Source organism: Akebia trifoliata, chromosome 2 (assembly GCF_017979445.1).
Source record: "Akebia trifoliata isolate Shusen 1 chromosome 2, ASM1797944v1, whole genome shotgun sequence".
Lineage (NCBI taxonomy): Eukaryota > Viridiplantae > Streptophyta > Magnoliopsida > Ranunculales > Lardizabalaceae > Akebia > Akebia trifoliata.
Genome location: NC_141376.1, coordinates 5,984,310 through 6,005,970, shown reverse-complemented (window position 1 = coordinate 6,005,970; position 21,661 = coordinate 5,984,310). Strand labels below are relative to the sequence as shown.

Below are 21,661 nucleotides of genomic sequence, written 5' to 3'. Positions count from 1 at the left end.
CATTACGACCCCCTTTGCGACACACCGTTTTGTCTTATATGGGCAAAAATGTTTGGAATTGGCTGATTTTTTGTGAGGATGATCTCTATGGTGAGGAGATCATCCTGGTAAAAAATCATCCCATTCCAAAACTTTTAGACCGTCCGATTTTTGTTGAAAAATTATAGACCGTCCTATTTTTGTAAATCAATTTTGATGGGGTTAGAAGTTTTGGAATGGGATGATTTTTTGCCAGGATGATCCCCTCATCACAGAGATCATCCTCACAAAAAATCAGCCCATTCCAAACATTTTTTCCCATATAAGACAAATGGTGAGTCGTAATGAGGGTCGTAATGGGGGTCGTAATAACGCCATCCTATATATATATATGGAGGCGTTCACCGCCCTCTCTTTTATCAGTCATTTTAACAAAAGAAGCTCGATCGTTGGATATATAGCGATTGAATGGTCACGATTGCATCTACGTTTAAGTTATACATTTATGAATTTTTTACAACGTCATCCCTCGATTTTACAGTATTTAGTGTCACCTCCCTGGCACAATTAAAAAACAGAGAGTTCTCCTTCACTCTCTCATTCTCTCTCGCTCGAGCGCCACCTCTTTGAAACCCTCTCTCTCTCTCTCGTTCCGCTGAAACCCTCGAACCTTACTCTCTCTCTTTCTCTTGTTGAAACCCTCGAGCACGAACGGCTGCTATATACTCGCTCTCTCTCTCGCTCTCGCTGCAACTCCATCGACGAAGGAAACAGAGGATATGACAACGGAATATCCGGCTGAGGTACCGGAGGATATGACAACGCTGGTGGTTGGAGTTCAGTTCATAATAGCAGCTGTGATGGAGATTTTGAGGATCGATCAAGTTTTGAAATTATTGGAATTTTCTTGAGTGGTTGGAGATCTAGGATTTCTGCAGATCCATAGTTTCCTTTCAAGGTTTTAATGGAGGAAGTTGTTGGACTTAGTACTTCTGTTGTTGGATTTGCAGCTGGACTGGTTGAGATTTCGATTTCGAATGAATTGATTAAGATGAGGAAGAAGATGGACCTATTGATCGGGTTTTAATTGAAGCAGGGAGGTAGCACTAATTTATTCTATTTCAAGGGATGGCGCTGTAAATAAGCGCATTATTTATAACTTAAACCGTTCGGTTGAACTTTAAATCTCGTCCGTTCAATTACCTTATATCCAATGATTGAAAAGTGTTGTTAAAACGTATGGTAAACGTTAGGACGCTGAACGGCACCCTATATATATATATAGGGTGGCGTTCAAGGGCCAACTTTTTGGCAAAACATTTTTCAAAACATGGGTTACAGGTTTTGGAATGGGCTGATTTTTGGTGAGGATGATCTCTACGGTGAGGAGATCATCCTCACAAAAAATCAGTCCATTCCAAAACTTCTAACCCATGTTTACAAGTTGAAAAATCGTGGACCGTCCATTTTTTATAAACTGGTTTTGATGGGGTTAGAAGTTTTGGAATGGGCTGATTTTTGGTGAGGATGATCTCCTCACCGTAGAGATCATCCTCACCAAAAATCAGCCCATTCCAAAACCTCTAACCCATGTTTTGAAAAATGTTTTGCCAAAAAGTTCGCTAAAAAGTTTGCCCTTGAACGCCCCCCATATATATATATATGGGTCGAGTTCCTGCAACACACATTGCGACACACATATAGACAACGTGTTTGTCTTATATGAGCAAAAATGTTTGGAATGGGCTGATTTTTTGTGAGGATGATCTCTGTGATGAGGGGATCATCCTGGCAAAAAATCATCACATTCCAAAACTTGTAACCCCATCAAAATTGATTTACAAAAATTGGACGGTCTATAATTTTTCAACAAAAATTGGACGGTCTAGAAGTTTCATAATGAGCTGATTTTTGGCAAGGATGATCTCCTCACCACAGAGATCATCCTCACAAAAAATCAGCCCATTCCAAACATTTTTGCCCATATAAGACAAAACACGTTGTCTATATGTGGGTAGAAATGGTTGTCCTTTGAACTTGACCATATATATAATATATATATATATGGGGGGCGTTCAATGGCAAACTTTTTAGCAAACTTTTTGGCAAAACATTTTTCAAAACATGAGTTAGAGGTTTTGGAATGGGCTAGTTTTTGGTGAGGATGATCTCTACGGTGAGGAGATCATCCTCACCAAAAATAAGCCCATTCCAAAACTTCTAACCCATGTTTACAAGCTGAAAATTCGTGGACCGTCCATTTTTTGTAAACTGTTTTTGATGGGGTTAGAAGTTTTGGAATTGGCTGATTTTGGGTGATGATGATCTCCTCACCGTAGAGATCATCCTCACCAAAAATCAACCCATTCCAAAACCTCTAACTCATGTTTTGAAAAATGTTTTGCCAAAAAGTTCGCTAAAAAGTTTGCCCTTGAACGCTACCCTTATATATATGGGTCCCTTCAGCAACAAACATTCTAAGAAAAACCTTTTTCAAAACATGGGTTAAAGGTTTTGGAATGGGCTGATTTTTGGTGAGGATGATCTCTACACCGCAGAGATCATCCTCACGGTGTAGAGATCATCCTCACCAAAAATCAGCCCATTCCAAAACTTCTAACCCCATCAAAAATGGTTTACAAAAAATGGACGGTCCACGATTTTTCAACTTATAAACTGGGGCTAGAAATTTTGGAATGGACTGATTTTTGGTTATGATGATCTTCTCACCGTAAAGATCATCCTCACCAAAAATCAGCCCATTCCAAAACCTCTAACCCATGTTTTGAAAAATGTTTTGCCAAAATGTTTGTTGCTGAACATTTCCCATATATATATATATATATATATATATATATATATATAGGGGGGCGTTCAATGGCCAACTTTTTGGCAAACTTTTTGGCAAAACATTTTTCAAAACATGAGTTAGAGGTTTTGGAATGGGCTGATTTTTGGTGAGGATGATCTCTATGGTGAGGAGATCATCATCACCAAAAATCAGCCTATTCCAAAACTTCTAACCCATGTTTACAAGCTGAAAAATCGTGGACCGTCCATTTTTTGTAAACTGTTTTTGATGGGGTTAGAAGTTTTGGAATGGGCTGATTTTTGTGAGAATGATCTTCTCACCGTAGAGATCATCCTCACCAAAAATCAGCCCATTCCAAAACCTCTAACCCATGTTTTGAAAAATGTTTTGCCAAAAAGTTTGCTAAAAAGTTTGCCCTTGAACGCTACCCATATATATATATATATATATATATGTATGTATTGAGAATGTTAACGCTTAAAATCTCATGAGACCTTACATTTGCTAATATTTTTATTTTTCAATAATATTCTTATTCATTTTATCTTGGAGTCGAATTGGGGTGACACAAACAGAGACACAAAAGTGACAAAATGATGTCGTGTTGTGCACATTACCATAGATTCTCTTTCATTGAGATACGAGTAAATTCTAAAGATTAAATGCACTTATAATTTATTATGTAAAAGACAAATATTTATTATGGAAACCACTTTTGATAGGATTAAAAATTTTAGAATTGTTTGATTTTTTGTGAAGTTGATTTCTATGTGACAACATATATTTTACATAAAATGAAATTTCCACATGATTTTATAACTTGGTTTGGCATATCTCATCCATGATCGATACTGAGTTATCTCCTTTCATCTGAGTCATCTCGATTTTACACTGGGACAACGGATTTTTTGAACTTAAAAATAAGTCGGAAAAATCCAGTCAACAATTGAAGAGAAGCAGAAAAACAAACTTTCAGAAAGTCATTACTTATTTCTTATTATTTAAATGAACTGAACTTTAACAAAGGGAAATGCTTTAAGACTAGTCCTAAAACATGATTGCAGAAAAGCAAGTTTGCATAATAGAAATATGAAATGTTTATTCTATTTTATAAAATAAAAAATAAGGAAAAAAACATTTAAAGAGATAAGGGTTGGAAACTTACTTCTATCAAGATTTGAGAAATTTGAGAGCCTCAACGACATAAATCTTCAGATATAAAAAAAAAATCATATTTTTCAAGAAGAAAATGATTGATTTTTAATATTTTTTGTTTTTTTATCATAGATTTTGACTTGTTTTTAAGCACAAAAATTAGAGTTTGAGAATATACCCATTTCAGATTCTAAAGGGATTATTCCATTTCAGATTCTAAAGGGGTTATTCTAGGGAACAAGATCACTCGAAAATCTCACCCAAGTCATCTCGTTTGTCTCTCAAGTTACTGTACATGTGAGACGCCCTGCCCATCCGTCTTGTTCATGGACAATATCAAGATGACTCGCCCGAGTCATATCTGTATCGAACAAGATTTAAAACCATGAACTTCCCTTATTTTAGAAGGAAAATGCTCGAATGACACAGGTATTTACTGGGATTCTCACAAGTCTGACGTGGGATGTTCACATAACCATAGATGTGTTTCCTAAAAAGCATCTACGTTTATGTATGCATGTCCATGTCAGCATTGTGAGAATCATAGTAAATCCTGTGTCACTCCCGCACGACTCATTTTAGAATGTCCAGATGATCTTTTTCTAGAATTATCTATATTACCAAACCTTGTTCACATTATGCAGCCACTCTAAAAGGATCTTAGAAAACCAAACCATAAGTGCCTCTCTCTCTCTTTCTCTCTCTCTCTCTCTCTCATCTTGAGCTCTACTTGCAGCGAATGAGACGAGATAATGAAAAGAAATAATAAAAAAAATGTAATCGACACCCACCTTAAAAACAGTTTATTTTCTACTATTGCTGTTTGCTGTTTGGTGGGACACAATAAAGGCGCTCTAACGCACCTTAACGCACCTTTATTGTGTAAAAACATATTAGATGACAAATATGAAAAGAGCCGTGATAAATCTACGTGGCAAAACATGCACGGCCGATGTGGCCATGGCACAGAACCATAGATCTTTTACTTTGGGATACACATGAAAAATGATCAACGGTTCTATGCCCTAGTCACGTCAGCTGTGTATGTTTTGCCGCATCCATTTATCATTAATCATATGAAAAACCATGTTTTTAAGTCTATGCTACTTCATTTTAATGGTTACCTCCACCACTATATTTAACCATTTATTCCAACTTATATTCCACACATTCAGATCTCATCCTACAAATAAATATATTGCACCTGGCACATGCATCCCATCCGATCTGTGCCTTGCACTAGTAATGATATTATTGCAAGAAAATTTTAAGTAATTCATGGATCAAAACCATAAAATTTTATAAAGAAGAGGCTGAAAATACTAGTCATGGAGCCAACCGATCAATTTTCCACACTTGTCTTCCATTGACCTCTTTAAGAGAATATTGTAACCTGTCAACAAAAAACAAAAAAGAAAAGAGAATAATTACCAATAACATCAACTGTAGTCCAACAACATTAAATAGTAGCACAGATTTGCATGAGATTAGATTGGCCCACCGATCATGCAAGCGAGATTTTTGTCCCTGCCAAAACTCAAACATCTCTGGTTTAAGTCTGTATCCTCCCCAATTTATGGGTTTAGGAATCAAGCTTCTGCACATTCACCAAAAAAGGTAAAAAAATAAAGAGCCTCTTTTTCTTTTTTTTCACTTCCACATGAGTTGAAGAGTTTGACACAATGAATTAACAAGAAAATTATTTCACATAGAGAGTAAATAAGGTCTCAATTCAAGAACGTGTGTTTTGGATAAAAAGAAAACTATCATAGAAGTTTGAACTTGTGATTTGTGGAACATATGCGTCAGTTCATCCACTAGTTTATGAAAGAGCTGACACAAAGGCCAGACCAATCATTAACCCAATGGCACACTACTTTGGAGGCCTGCAACCAACTCATAAAATTCGTAATTGGACCCCACAAGAAATCATACTTTCTTGATCTCTACTTTTAGTTTAGAAATCAATAGTCCTGCAAGATTTTAAGTACAATTAAGAGATCTTTCGGGATGTTGTCGAACACTTTTATACTCTTTTCAGAGTAGTTAATAGGGGAATTTTTATATGGAACCAATTACTTCATCGGAAGGTTTGATGTCCCATAGAAGTGATTCTGATTTAAGTGGTGTGACAGTTCTCCCTCAATGGTGTGACTCCAACTTATCTTGGTGCTTGTTAAAGAGGTAATATTCTACCCATTCAATAGTATCTCTAACCTATCACTTCTACTTGTAACTATTTTCTCTCTTTTCTCCCCTCTTTCCTTCTTTTTTTTATTTGAAGATTTAGATATGCTTCAATAAAGTACTCAATTGCAGTAACAGCATCAATAGTGTTCATTATCTACGGTCAAAATAACGAACAATGGAAAAATTGGAAAAAAAAAAACAAAACTCAAACCTTTCTAACAATGTATTTAGGCAAACCCAATCTATTTGGAATTAATTTGCATTTAATATAGGACTACAAATAAAATGAAATAAAAACATTTGACAAGATGACCAAAAATATTCTACCATACACTATAAAAATACCTTCACAACACATCATAATCTTGTTTCAACTATCAAAAATAATTATTTATTGCAGTATGATTAGTTATCAATATGTTTAATGCTTTTTTTTTTATCATTTCCTATAATATCAATATATGTTTTCTAATATTTCCATAATGTCAAAAGTTTTCAATATTTCCACACTGATGAAATATTTTGTGTTCCTAGCTGACTGAAAACATGCACCAAACCAACTTCATAAAGTTGCTGAGAATAAGTGGGATGAAGGTTAGTGAGAGCATCTATCATGGTAGTAATATTGAATAAACTGATAATCAATCCCAATATATTTAATTTGCTCATAGAATATGGAAACTAATGTTATTTGAGAAGTATTCGAATTGTAACAGCAAATAGGAGCTGTATTCAAGAGTTAGTCACTGACGTCAAGAAGTAACCATCGACACCAATTGCAACTGAAGCAAAGCTATTGGTCTACGTCCTCAGGTTGAAATACATATCACAGACCGTTCCTCAGTCCACTAGTTTGTGGAAGGAGAATCCTTAAATCAAACCAATGGAAGATCTACATGGGATTTAGCCAGATTACACGAAATGGAATAATTTTACATTTTGGGTTGCTTGGAAGAGCTTTTCTAATATTCATGATCCGATACAAAGAAAAGTTTAAAATCCAAAAAGAAATTTTGTCGGATTTTAACACCAAAAGCTAGAGCTCGAAATAAAGAAAAACCAAATGGATAAATAAAAAACAATTCAACATAAAAAACTAGAGCTCGAAATAAATACCTTTCCAGTAATTAGACTATTCTAATTACAATGCTTATAGAGAAAGAATTACAATAAGAGCAAATAAGGGATCACATATAGGGCCAGCCTATTTTAAAAAAAGAAAGCCGTGACATTCAATGGAGCCTAGAAAATGCGGATCATATTCTGGAGCCTAGAAGATGCGGATGATTTCTAGAAGATAAACCAGCCAACTTATCCCTTGACATTTGCAATCATTTGGCTAAATATACCTCATCTGTCATAACTTTGTTTTTTCTCCCATAATAAAACTTTAGTTCACTTCTCCACGTGGGGAAAAAACATAGTTTGCAAAAATAATATTAGTATGTGATGCTTATTTCAGATAATAAATTCATGCAATCAACATAACAAATGGAACATTTGCAACATATATCTGAGTTCTTGAATTGAGGAGGTCTAAAAATAAACATATAATCAGAGAAAACCACAAGTCATTGTGAAGAAAGCATCAAATTGCAGTTTGGCACAAGTTAAGGTATAGACTGTTCTAGATGAGAGCATAAAATAAGACATTCATCAAACTGACCCATCAGAATATTTAGCTTCCAATTCCTTGTATTCCTGGTGAAGTACGTGCCTTCCAGGTATTATAGCACTCTGCAGTTAAGATAAAAAATTAAATGCAAATGGCATTAGCATTTAGGCAAATATATTTTTTCAAGGTTACGAGCTATTTTATGTAGACATAAACCTGCTTGCTAACAATTGCTCCAATTTGACTTCCACGAGGACGACTATGGAAGTATTTCTCAGATTCCTCATCAGATACTTTCTTCACAGTTCCTTCAACTCGTACCTGCACCTTATTGTTTGTGTGTCAAAGATGATTCAATCCAGAAGGAATATCTAAACAGAAATGGTTACAGAAAATCATCAGGCTGCAGTTCTTGTGGTACTGGATATTATATTAAAGATTAGACGCCCAATTTGTAAACTCATAATTACGAAGTCGAATGGTCTCAAGGCTCTGACACATGCATTCCACTAAACTGCGATGTTTGATTTTTAGAGCGTTTGGCACATGTAACATACTTTTATGTTGCTTATGCCAACACAATTCAAATACCCATGGTGTGCAGGATCCACGACGATTGGAACCTTTGAGGCCATTTAACTAGGATGCTCATGAGCTTCCAGACATTCTCCCTCTAGGTTTTTCACCAAACTACTGGAAGTACATCAAAGTAACCTGGCCTACTAGTGCTAATGCTATTGGCAGTGATATGGAGACAGTTTGCAGTGTAGGATTGAGATGTAAGATATAGTTTCTGGAAAATAAACGAAGAAAGACAAACGGAAAGCAGTCATGTAGAATAAAAACACATACATTTGTGTTAGTAACATTCATTGTAAACAAGAAAGTAGAACGTGAAAAAAAATACCCACTTCATTGATTTCAGATAATGGTTCGAGAATGTGTAAAATACCCTAGAAGAAAATCAGAAGAACCATTCCACCCATTTAAAATAGCAGGTATGAATAGAAGAACAACGATATCATAATAGATTGTTTCCTAAATACCTAGTCTTAACTCTTAGGTCACTGAGAATCCCTCTAGTCAGATCTTGGCTTCCAAAAACTGGGACCTTCTTTATTCCTAAACCCAGTAGTTGTTAAACGTAAAGCAGCTGTGAGGTACATATACATACTTGCAGGTCAAATAAATACTGAAACCTCTAAAAGATTAGTTTGGTCAGTTGAGAGAGCTTTATAGGAATATAAGGAAAAAAAAATACTTTTCAAAAAAAAAAAAAAAAAAACAGAGCACCCTAAATAGAACAGTACCTTATAAAATATACTGAAAATTGGTATGACTCACCTGTCGATTATGACCATCCCAATAGAAAAGCAGTGACGCACGAGGATTTTCAGATATTTCACGAGCCTTCCGACTTTCATAATTGGTGAACCTAAGAAACAAGGAGCAACAGCTGTAAGAGAGGAAAACACCCACCAGTTTGAGGAATTATACTGGCCACTTGGTACCATTTGCTCCATTAATTGCAGAGAAGAAAAAAAAACACTGAATTATGAATCTAACTTTACAGATATTAATGTTAAGAAATTGGCAACAGATGTAGAACAATGCTAACCAGACAAAACCTTCGTTATCAACCCCTTTTAGCAAGACAATTCGTGATGAACTGCAGAAGAGATGGTTACATGTAGAAAGTCATTCAACTATTTGACAAATCTCACCACGTACATATCAACATTAAAATATTATATGAAAGGTACAAATGCCACCAATAATCACTAGAGAAGAGCAAAAGTGAAGAGATGTACACTTTTCCATCCTTGTCTGTAGTTGCCAAAGCCATAGCATTTGGCTCATGCAAGCCAGCAGCCAGCGCATCATCAAACCATTTGCAGAACTGCAGGAGATTATACTCTTAAATTTTAGTTTCACATAATTATGATGAAAGATCCAGCTAATGACAACTTCTATTTTAATAATTTACATTAGTGTTCACATCATCGGGCAACCTTTGGCTTCCTAAATAATTCAAATTCATGGATAGTTTTAAGGTTGGTATATGTGTGATTAGAAGTTTGGGTAAGTGATCAACCATAGGTAGTAATCTCATACCTGATCCATAGGGTCAGCCTCTAGTTGATCCTCAAGAAACTCCGGAGAAATATAATTCTCTCTTAGAGCCGATATATCAATTTGCGGAGGCTTTCCAATACGGACACACATGGAAGTGCCAGGGTATGGTGGAAGATGAAGCTTGTACTTCTCTGCAATAGATGGCGGAATGAATCTACCACCTAGAAAGTGATGGGGACCAAAAAATTTCTTGGCACACAGCTTTGGAGCTGTTAATGAAACCTAGAGAAAGTTGCATTAGGTTGATAGTTTGTTCAAATGGCACTAAAAACCCAACCAAAGAACATTTAAATCATAGTAAAGTTTTTGAAATGTTGGATGATAGTGTACAATTAATGGTTTCACCAGATACAAACCAGCATGTCAGGTTTAATCCCTTCACCACCAACATCTCCTTCTTCAACATGCCACCCAGAGGGAATATCTACTGATACAATAACAGGTGATCTCTGGTGTGTCTGATCACGGCTGTGCAAACAAACCATTCTCCGGATGAGATCATCAAAAGGTGGCCTTGGTGGACCTGAAGATTTTAAGATGTACTGTAGTCAAACGATATATATAGGTATATATTGGAATTCTTTGTTTTCAACCACATTGGTCAACAACCCAATAATGATAGCCCATATCATCAGACAAAAATTCCCCCATGTTGTCAGAGAGGGACTGAGAAAGCTATTCCTCAATTTGGACATTCTTGCACAGATAGGAACTTAAGCATGGTTTGTTAAACATACTGCAAAATTCTGGAAAGATTGCAATGGATATCTTTATAAATGTGACATCAATGAGTCTCTAGTTGATTCTCAATCTGGGTCTCTACAGAATTTCTTTCTACTGATCAAAATATAAAATAAAATTAAGGTATATCAATTTGGCAATTCAGCCAATTTCTTGCATAAGTTAGTAGCCACGTACAACTAACATGGAAACTTGATGCATTGACATGACTCAACTTCTTCTAAAAACTTGATAAGAGTGGAGCTGACCCAACATAATTACTCGAAGAGTTTAGCAACTCAATCAAATTTTCTAGCCTTGGTTCTCTGGGCTAATTATAAGAGTGTACTGGTATTTCCCCATCTACAAGTCTCTATAGAATTTCTTTCTACTGGTCCAGAAACAAAATAAAATTCAGGTATACCTATTTGGCAATTCAGTCAATTTCTTGGATGATAAATGGTTAATTACGATAGCAGCCACGTAAAACTAACATGGAAACTTGATGCATTGACATAACCTCTTTAAAAGACATTATCATGAGTGTTGCTGACTCGAGATAATTACTTGAAGACTTAAGCAACTAGATCATTTTTTTCGAGCCTTGGTTCTTCGGGCTAGATATAAGAGGGTACTGGCCTTTCTTTACCTATATTTTTTACAGTTAAAGATTAAGGTTATACATAAGCCCTCAGCAGAAACCACGTGACTCTTGCTTATTTGGCGGGGATACACAACCAACCTGACTCCTAAAACAAAGTAGAATAAAAGGAGAAGGTGCCAGCTTGCTAAGTTGGTTAAAGTATGTTAGTGCTGATATCACAATCCTGGGTTCAAAGCATGCCTTCACCTACTAATTGGTGACCACAAATCTTGCTTGTCTAGTTAAAAAACAGAATCAAAATGATGAAACAGTGATGAAAAGAATGGGAAATGCTTACAGTAACACAATGATGGTTTTTTTTTTCTTTTCTTGTTTCCATGTCCTCTTTTTCTTTGGCTGGCTGGCTTTGTTTTTTCCATCTTCAGATTTTTTTTATTGGTCTACTTTGTTGCTTAATGTGAGAAACCTCATTCATTTAATTGAACCCCCACCCCCCCCCAACCACACACACACACACACACTAAAAAAAATTAAGAAAAAAAACCAGTTAGTTCATACACTCCAAGGTTTGACATGCATCACAATATAGGATGTTAGTTACTTATCAAAAAAAAAAAAGCTAACATATAAAAAAAATTACAAAATACATTAGCTATTTTTAAGCTTTGAAAGTTATCATATTAAAAAAAAAATGTGGAAATAAGGAAGAAAAATATGGAACGTGAGAGAAAGATTACCAGGGACCCCAGATCCATCCAATAACTTAATAACAATAAAACATATAACTACTAAACAACTATAGTTGTGTTCAACAATTTACACAATGAGCATATGGGAATTGAAATACTAACCATCCTTTAAAAAATATTTTTGTATGAGAAAAAATAGAAATAAAGGGTGACCCCATCTAATGTGTTGACACACAAGACATATGTTGGGATGTGTCGAAAGTGTATGAAATGGATAAACCAACCTAAAAGTGCCATGTCTTTAGTATATTGGTTTTCATATTCCTTTTTTTCGTTTTGGCTTTCATAAACTAAAACATTTTTTCTGCTTTCCCCCTCAATATTGACGAGTTGTATTACACTATAACATTTTTGTCATTATGATTTTATTTCTTTTTGTTCCCTCCCTTGGACTGTGTCAGCTTTTGAAGATTTTCTTTACAACTGGGAGTTAGTTTGTGTTGTGGAATTCTAGCCTTGGGTGTGGGTTATGTTATGCCTTCTGTTTGAGTCGTGTTGTTTTGTTTTTTCTCTTCTTGTTTTTTTCTCTGTACCACCCTTCAGCTTGTCATCAACAAGTCTGTGATCCAGCAAGTAAATTAGGTCAAATTTATGATGTCGATAATTCGTTTTCCTTCTTTGAAGAAACAGATCTAGGGCTAGCATCCATGTTTTTGGTCTCAATCTCATCCACATTTGAAATTGAATCAGATCAATTTAGTGCCCTAGCTCCTCTCTTCTGTTTTCGATAACGTCTTTTTTTAAAGCAAATATGAAAATAGTATATGCATGTATAGGGGAAAGGCAATATCAAAACCATTGAAAATGAATCATTACCACTGAATGAGAATCCAAACATTGCATCTACGAGGATGTCAAAGTCATTTGACAAGTCCAGAGGCAAGTCATCTACTGATAAGAAAGGGATTGATAGTGATTCCAGCTACAAAAGGATAACATCCAATAAACATTTCTTGACAAAGAATATAAAAGTACAGTTCACAAATATTTAATCATGTGTCATCACTGAACCTGAGTGACCAGACCAGTGTAGAGAGTCTTGGGAGTGCGCTTTGGATAACAAACAAATGGTTTATATCCAAAGTGATAGAGATGTCGAGCAGCTACAAGACCATCACCACCATTGTTTCCTGGACCGCATATGGCAAGAACACGATTATAATCACTTGGTTTGTACACCTGTCATAATATTTAATTTCATAAGAAAAGCGCCGTATAAATTAATACCGGTCTTTAATATCCAACACAATTATTTTATTGTAAAGGTGATAATGATAGCTTCAACATCTTTGTGAGATACAAGCAGACAAGGACAGAAAAACTAAGCTCCTTAATGTCGCATCCCACTTCCCACTGTACCTTAAAGTAGCTTAGTTGCCAAGTAGACCAGTGAACCATGTATAAAGGTCAAATATCATGCAAGGAGTGAAACAGGAGTACAGCTTCCAACTTGAGATTCACATTGAGTTCGAAAGCTTATTGTGCTCTTTGGATTTAGACTTAATGATAGCTTGATTAGCATCCACTCATCCAGACCTAATGGAAATCAATGGCCTTGACCTAACATTGATGCACAAGATACCCCTAAAGCAACCATCTTTGTTATTTTGTTTTTTATTATTATTTTTAATAGGTGAAAAGGTTTAGTGGTTCGCAAGGTGAAGTTGGGTTCAAGGGAGTTTGAACCTAGGACATGGGAACAACACTCCACACATTTAACCAACTTAGCTAAGTTGGAAAAACTGTGAAAGTGTTGCTATCAGGACAAACAAAAGATCTATTTCTAGGGTGCTATAATGCCAACGCACATCAACTAAGAAAGAAAGTTTGTAAGATGATAATAAGACCATCTATGCATTATGAATTAGAAGGTTGGGCAATCACAAAACATATGTTCGTGAACGAGCAAATTCTCAATATTGATGTTGAGACTTCAAATGGAAGAGTGGAAAGACAAAAAAAAAAAAAAAAGAGAGAGAAAATCGTAAATAGATCCATTAGTGAAAATGTAGGACTAACCCTGGAAGGTAATAAATCATGAAAACTGAAAAGAATCAAATTGAGATGGTTTGGAATGAGCAACGAAGATCGTGACATCATCAATTAGAAGGACGAGCTGCCAAAATTATATTCCACATAATTTTCCCTGGAAACCGATTTCTTAAATTTGTACATTTATGCCTTATTTAACTGCAATATAAAACATTCCAAGCTCAAATAATTCTTCAATTATTACAATTACAAAATCGAAATACAGAATTCTCCTCCAAAAACAACAAGCCAAAGGGCGAGATCAATAAATAGATACCTCGGCGATCGATGCCGCGACACTCAAGCCAGCCAATTCCTGCAAAGAAAAATTAATTTGATTTCAGAATACAGGGGAACAATAAATTGGAGAAAAGAAATTAAAAATAAAATTTTGATTTTTTAAAAGTCAAACTGACCATCAACTGATCGACACTAAACCCAAGAGGGCCCATAAGGATCTCATCGATCTCGGCCGCCTCTTTCTGCGAAAGATAAGTTATGGAGTCGGAATTCTGCAACTTCTCAAATGAAGAAACGACCTTATCAGCCATTGCTTTTGTGTCACCAGACCTCGAGCAGAACTTACGAGTTGCAGAACTCGAATGTAGATTCAAGAAACCCTAGTTATTGATCGATCGGAAAATGGAAATGAAAATAAAATTGTCAGTTAAATGAAGATAAAAATATAAAGAGAAGGAAATGAACGAAGAACAAATAAGATAAAGAGGTTACCGCGAAAAAAGAGGAAATGTTTGAGATTGAGCGAACAGAATTGGAGGGAAAGGATGGGGTTTTAGTTGTGGATGAGTTGAAGAGAATGAATTTGGTAACAAGGCACGTCATTGCTCTACTTTTGCTGCCCATTGCAACATCCTTTTTTATTTTAATTTGGGTTATTATAAGGGCAAAAACAAAAAATAAAAAATAGTTGGGATTTGCAAATTCTTACATTCTTTCTCTTTGTCCTTTTTTTTTGTTAAATTTTTTAATAATAGTATTTAGAGTTTAGATAATATGTTCAATTTCTAATGGGTTGGGCAATAGCCCAATAGGTTATTGGGTTCAAGTCTTCAACTTTAGGGATCAAGGGCTTAGTGTATTTTAAGCTCAAAAGTACATATATGTGTGAGGGGGAGGGGGAAGAATTGGGCATAAAATGGGTTGGATTTATCGAGTGATCTCATAGCCAAATTTGACAGGTTTTGGTCCTTGGAATAGCTCCGTATAAAAAAAGAGGTTGAATATGATTTGATGTCCCTTGATCCGCACATGATATGGACCCATCCATGTATCTGCCTAGATCCAAATTATATATTACTTAAAAAATTATTAGGTTTTTTAATATATTCCTTTTTAGTATTTTAATATAACATAAATTCTTTTAAAATAAAATTTGTATAGTGGTAAAATAGGATAGTATAGCAATTAAACAAGTATAGAAGAAAAATGTTGAAGTATCTGAAATTATCAAATCAGAATCAAATAATTCAAATGGGTTGGATCTTAATCCTACTTTAGTAAAATCGAAATTACTTAGATATGATTTATCTTAGGCGTGGAAATCTTAACACAACTCAAAAATTACATGAAAGTAGTGGATTTTGGTCAAGTCAATTTGGGTTTGGATTGTAATAGTGTCGTGACGTCTCATCTAACATAATTATTAAATGGGTCATGTTTAGGTTAGGGATTTCAACCCATTTTAACACATTCAATTATTGTGTCATTAACCTATCGTTTTAAATCATAAAAATATAAAAGGTAAAACTGTTAAAATTACTCATTTTTTAACTATAATTTAGTAAAACTTATTTATAATGCAATTTTTTTTCTTAAGAGTTTATAAATATATAAAAGATGTTTTAAGATATTTTTCAAATAATTAAGATTTAAGTTCTTAGTTTGAGAAAGAAACTAGTAAGGAAAGTTTTTTGACTGCATTACCTGTGCCATCAAAAAACATGTGATGCCACAAGCATGTAGAGGTCCAAATTCTAAGAACTTCGAGAAAAAAAAATGGTGATGGAAATGGAACTTATTTTTTTCACTTAAGATTAGAATTTTATTGAACGAGTTACATGAGTCGAATCAGGTTACCTATTTAACAATTGTGTTAGGTTCGACTTTAAGTTTTTGACACAATTATTAAATGGATCGAGTTTGAGTTGGGTAAATTTTTAAAATACCCTTACCTCAACTAGAATACCGTTGCCTCAATGCGACGAGACCCTTGCACCCCAATTTATCTACTAGGATCTGAATTGGATTCAAATCCAAGTAAAGAAATTTGGATTTGAATACGGAAATACTCAAGTTCAAACTGAATTCGATCCATTTTAAGCTCTAAGAAAAAAATATATATACATTTGAATATGTTTGATTGCACAAAATTCTTTTTACAACAAAATTTGAATTCTTTGTAAAAATGATCATAGGGAAATGAATACCAGGAAAATTAGTTTTCCACAAATTGATTGCACTTAGGAAAATAACAAAAGAAAGTTGGTTTTTAACATTATTATAAAATTCCTCACCTGAGCTTAAAACTCGACCGAGTTGACTTAACTCAATTGGATTTCAAGGTGTAGTAGAACCAAAATTAGATGGAAATAACTCGTGGAGACAACTTGATAAATCATAAAGTCAACTCGAAAATGCACCTAGTTAGGCCAGAAACTCAATCAAATAATTTGACTAGTATAATATTCACACAGAGAACATATATTTAAAAAATTTATTTTAAAATATTAAAATTATATAATTTCTATAAATTTAATATATATTTATTAAAATTATTACACATATCTAATATGGTGGCAAATTTCATTTGCCATTAATTTCTCGATGGTCCCCATGGCATCAAACAACTATTTTGGGTATAAGCAACCAATCATATGCACTAACAGTCACATGGACACAAGAATAAAGGATGAGAAAGAGATTGAAGCACTAAAGATTTGTTGATGGGCTTAATTGCGAATCCAAATACTACTCCCCTAACCTCAAGGGGCTGGCTGAATGGCAATTTCGAATCCAATAAGAAGTGAGAGTTTGTAAGTTGTGTGTTTGGTACCCAGTATGAGTAGTGACTCCTGAGTCAACTCGAGAGGGCGTGCCCTCACTTACCTAATGTGTGTGATGTGCGGGCGTTGCATGTGCCCGAGGGAGGGACCCATATGCCTTGGTCCTGGTTCATCCAATCCCACTAACTAAACGTAAGTTCGGATACCCTTGTTAACAAAAAAAATACAACACCTCTAAACTTTGAAGAGACATTAATTGCACTATTATTCATTTGTTACCTCATTCTCCCTTAGCCATTACATGGTAAAGATGTAGCCCTTTGACCATGTTCACCCCCATTTTTCTCAATAAGGTAAGGTAATTTTTAATAGATAAAAATAATCCAATAGGGTTAAACGAAAACAATCAATACTCATGATTAGGGGTGGCAATCTTGATGCGACCTGCGAACACGACTCAAAATTAGTGGATTTGGTCAAGCTTAATTGATTTTGGGTAATAATAGTGTCGGCCCATCTAACATGATTATTGAATGGGTCGTGTATGGGTTAGAGATGTTAACCCGTTTTGACACGTTTAATTTTTCTATCATTAAAATGTCATTTTAAATCATAAAACATAAGAGGTATCTCAAATACCAACAAGTAGTTAAGGGTTTTAAAAAAAAAAAAAAGGTATCCATTTTTTTTTTAGAATTTTGTCTATCTTTTTTATTATACATTTTTTTAAAAAATAAAATATAGAGGGTGTTTTAAGATGTTTTCAAATAATTAATTATTAAGATTTTAAGTTGTGAAAGAAAAAAAAAACATTTTCCTTACTAAATTATATATATTTTAATCTGAGTTTTTTTACTAGAATATGGACACATTTTATTTTTTTTTAATTTTCTCATCCCTTTAATGGGTTGTGATACATTTTGTATGATGTATGTTTTATTATAATTAAGTTATGTTGGTAGATATTGGTATATGGTTGTGTGACTTTATTTTTGGTAGTAGAAATAGAATTGTTAAGATTATAATTTTATCAAATAGGTTACATGGATCGAGTCAGGTTACCTATTTAATAAATATGTTAAGTTGAATTTAAGGTTTTGCATGATCATTAAATGGGTTGGATTTATGTTTGATAAAATTTCCATAATACCCTTACCTCAACATAACCCGACCCATTGCCACCCCTACTCATGATCAAGGAGTCGTTAACGGTCAAAAATTGATCCTCTAAGATATGGCAATTCTTCTATTAACTGAGAGGATTTTCCATATTAAGATATGATCACACTAGAGCATTTTCCCAATCAACACATTGGGATTTACATTAGATCAACCTTTCACCGTGCTATCAACCACTTGAGATATGTACATGATATATCTTAGATTTTTGCCAAACCAATGCCTCGAGATCCACATTAGATCAAACTTAAGATGTGTCATGGAGATGGGTATTCTATTTTTCGATCATACATAGTATGCTAGGCACATGTAACATATGCTATCGGATCGGATCGGATAGTTACCGAACCTGATATGATTATTATAACGCTAATAAGACCCTTGTGGCCTCCTTATCCATAGCGCTTCTCAGCTTGCCTGGTGTGGAACGTTTCCAAGTGGTCACTTGTAAAGGAAAAGATCTAGAGTTTGGTTTTCGCCTTCACGGGAATCAATCCACCTGTCTCACGTGCGAACCTCTCTAAGTCTCCTCTTCAAGTTACCAATTTGCCACTAGAGAAGATTCAAATTGGAAATGACAATTTAGCCCTTCCAGTAATAACAGTAAATTCACTAAATTGTGCCACTATGGGGAGTAGTAACGAATGATCCATCTAATTGTCTCCAAATGAAAATGTCTTGGATTGTTTCATTCAAGAACATCTTACGAAATTTACATGGATAGTCTAACTGAACAAGATTGTGAATAAGAATTGCCATCCATAGCGGTGTCCCATTCACCGTTCCTATAGAAACATATAGTGCCTACGTGGCATATTTTAGTTGGATTTAAGTCACATAGGGCTGCATGCACAACTTATTTAGGAGTCCGATGTGTTTTAAGCACAAACCAAATCTTGCCACATGTTTGGATTCAAGTTTATGTAAATATATATAATTGGGATGATTCGAAAGACAAACATTGTGACAACAGTTATGACAATGTTAAAGAGTTGTGAACCGTCAATTATTTGTTAATTACTTTTAATGAGGTCAGAAGTTTTGGAATGTACTGATTTTTTGCGAGGATAATCACTTACCATAGAGATTATCCTTCCAAAAAATTAGTCAATTCCCAAACTTTTAACCAATATAGGATCAAAACCATTGTCACCATGTTTGTCCCTTGAACAGTCTCCTGTATAATTGAATAAATGCTTTACTTATTCTCTTTTTATTTACAATCCTTTAGTAAGTTCCTAGAATATCCAAGATTTCTCTTAATCTTTATGATTTTCCCTTGGTCCCTTTTTATTTTGTGTTTTTCATATTGTTCCTTGATTTCATTTTTTAGGTGGTATTTAATTCTACCTTTTAAGGTACGACTATCTCTGGGATTTTTAGTGATTGTTCAATCTTTTATGTAAGATTATTTGTTTATTTTTTATAAATAGTAAAACATTAATAGAAAAGCAAGACAGGTCAAGTTGCCAAGCAAATAATTGTACAAATGAAGCCACTCAGTAGTGATATAACAAACTCCATCCCAATTACAAATAAAATTCTCAAAGAATACCCTTTTAATTCCTTGAAAATCTAAGGCCAAAAGAAGATGAGGTCAAGGTCAAAACACATCATTTATGTGTCTTGAGGTCATGTGTATGGATTTGTAGTGTGATTCTTCTATGAATCGCAAACATCTTGAGGTCACCAACAAATCACATCCAATAAAGTTTGTTAATGATGATTTGTTTTAGGTTGTTGTTGGGCATTGGTGTGGTTCTTGCCAATAGTCTTTGACGCTTACATTTTAACTTTGCTTAGTTCAAATAAGGATAATGCTAAAGTAACATTAAAATGTATATCGATTGCACATTCTGATGTGGTGGTGCACACATAACCATAGATGTTTTTCATCGAGATATGAGTGAAAAGCATTTATGGTTATATATGCACCACCACATCAAACTGTCAAAATCGATGTATATTTCAATGTTACTCCAAAACGACTCTTTAAATAATGATCATAATTAATTTTTTTTTTTTTTTTTGTTATATATACTCTCCCCATATCTATGATTCACTGCTGAGTTCTTGATGGTGGATATGTCTCAAGTGAGAGAGGACCCATCTAATTAATGGTGGATCTAATTAATTTCAATAATTGTTAAACATGTGTGTTGAGAGGCTATTTATAATTGGGGAAATTTTGTTCCACCAAGTTTCATACTCTACTCATGTAGAAATGTTACCCACGATCACATTTTTGTCTGCACAGACATCATATGTATGGATGTATTAGCTGAAAGTTATTCCCACTGATAACTTCTGTGATTTAAACTAAATATTTTTGTTGAGTGAGAATTTGTAACAAAGTTGGAAATTATTTTTAGAAAAGAAGTCATCAACTTTAATGAAAAAATGTATTTTTTTTTTTTTTTTTTTTTAAAACTCTTGAAATTTTGTTCTCTACATCTACGTGGGACCCAAAGTTTTTTAATGGCACCAGATAGGTGGTCCTTAATTCCATCCATGCAACCCAACCTCTCTATTCCAACTCCTAAGTAAAAGACTTTAATTAAAAAAAAAAATTCTTGTTTTATAGTTATTTATTATATGTCTGAGCAATTTGTCTCACGAAATTAAGAAATATTTCGTATCTATCCATCTGGCTCTCAGTTGACTCTCATGGTTCCCAAAATTTCACTCAGACTATAAAAAGAGGAAAATAAAATAAAATTGGGTGATCATGACTGTTTAATTTTCCACGTACTGTTAGAACTGATGGGGGCATGCAGGGTATCTTTGCTGTTTAAGGGTTCTTCTCAGATGTACCATCTATCTCTGTATCTCTGACTCATATACAATCATAGAAAGGAAAGCATCTAATCTACTACCATCCTTACGTCACTTTCATTAGTACACCTCTTTTCATAGAAGAAACAGATCTTGGATTCTCTTGATCAGCTTGTCATCTCTACCATCTCACACGTTTCAATCCTTGGATTTATTATATCTTATATGAGAGTGTAGACCCTGCAAACTGACTAGTGACCACAGTCGAGCTTTGTTTTGTTGCATGAGATGGGTTGTCAAGAGACTCAATAGTATATAGTTTCATCTCTAAGGGTTCTTGTATGTAATTGGGATTAATGCTTCCATTAAATATGACCATATGAGTATTAAATGTACATGTTAAGCCAACGGACTTCCCCCTAAAAAAAGAAGTCCCACTTTGAAGGAATCCTCTACATTAGATTATACGTGGCATTTTCAAAGAGGTATTTCAAAATTTGACAGAAACATAAGGATGTGAAATAAATTCAAAACGCCCAATCTCTTGTAATGAGAAGGGTTTCTTTGAAATTTTGAAGTGATTTATCTGTTTCAAAATTCTCTTTTTCAAAAAATGAGGTTTAGTACCTTGATTTTGACTCCCACAAATTGGGCAGCTCTCAATATTTTCCAACCCCCCAAAGTCAATTAAAA

At 34.4% G+C, this 21,661-nt stretch overlaps 1 protein-coding gene across 1 annotated transcript; it reads right to left on the bottom strand.

Moving 5' to 3' along the window:
- Window positions 1-5,053: 5,053 nt before the first annotated feature.
- Window positions 5,054-14,880, bottom strand: LOC147409115 (pyridoxin (pyrodoxamine) 5'-phosphate oxidase). Its single transcript, XM_086425581.1, has 14 exons — window positions 14,724-14,880; window positions 14,408-14,611; window positions 14,269-14,307; window positions 12,972-13,139; window positions 12,777-12,882; window positions 10,244-10,410; window positions 9,867-10,109; window positions 9,563-9,651; window positions 9,370-9,420; window positions 9,096-9,186; window positions 7,968-8,072; window positions 7,803-7,873; window positions 5,448-5,543; window positions 5,054-5,339 (listed from the first exon to the last, which is right to left on the bottom strand). The coding sequence occupies exons 1-14, from the start codon at window positions 14,853-14,855 to the stop codon at window positions 5,273-5,275; spliced, it is 1,629 nt and encodes a 542-aa protein (XP_086281707.1). The 5' UTR covers window positions 14,856-14,880; the 3' UTR covers window positions 5,054-5,272.
- Window positions 14,881-21,661: the final 6,781 nt, after the last annotated feature.

What these genes read in the sequence shown, in the direction of transcription:
- LOC147409115 (XM_086425581.1), bottom strand. Translation starts at nt 14,855, where the DNA reads ATGGGCAGCAAAAGTAGAGCAATGACGTGCCTTGTTACCAAATTCATT. An exon ending in GTTTGGATTCTCATTCAGTG is followed by an intron (nt 10,411 to 12,776) that starts GTAATGATTCAT and finishes TAAAATCTTCAG; the next exon opens with GTCCACCAAGGCCACCTTTT. An exon ending in GAAGCTAAATATTCTGATGG is followed by an intron (nt 5,544 to 7,802) that starts GTCAGTTTGATG and finishes GTGAATGTGCAG; the next exon opens with AAGCTTGATTCCTAAACCCA.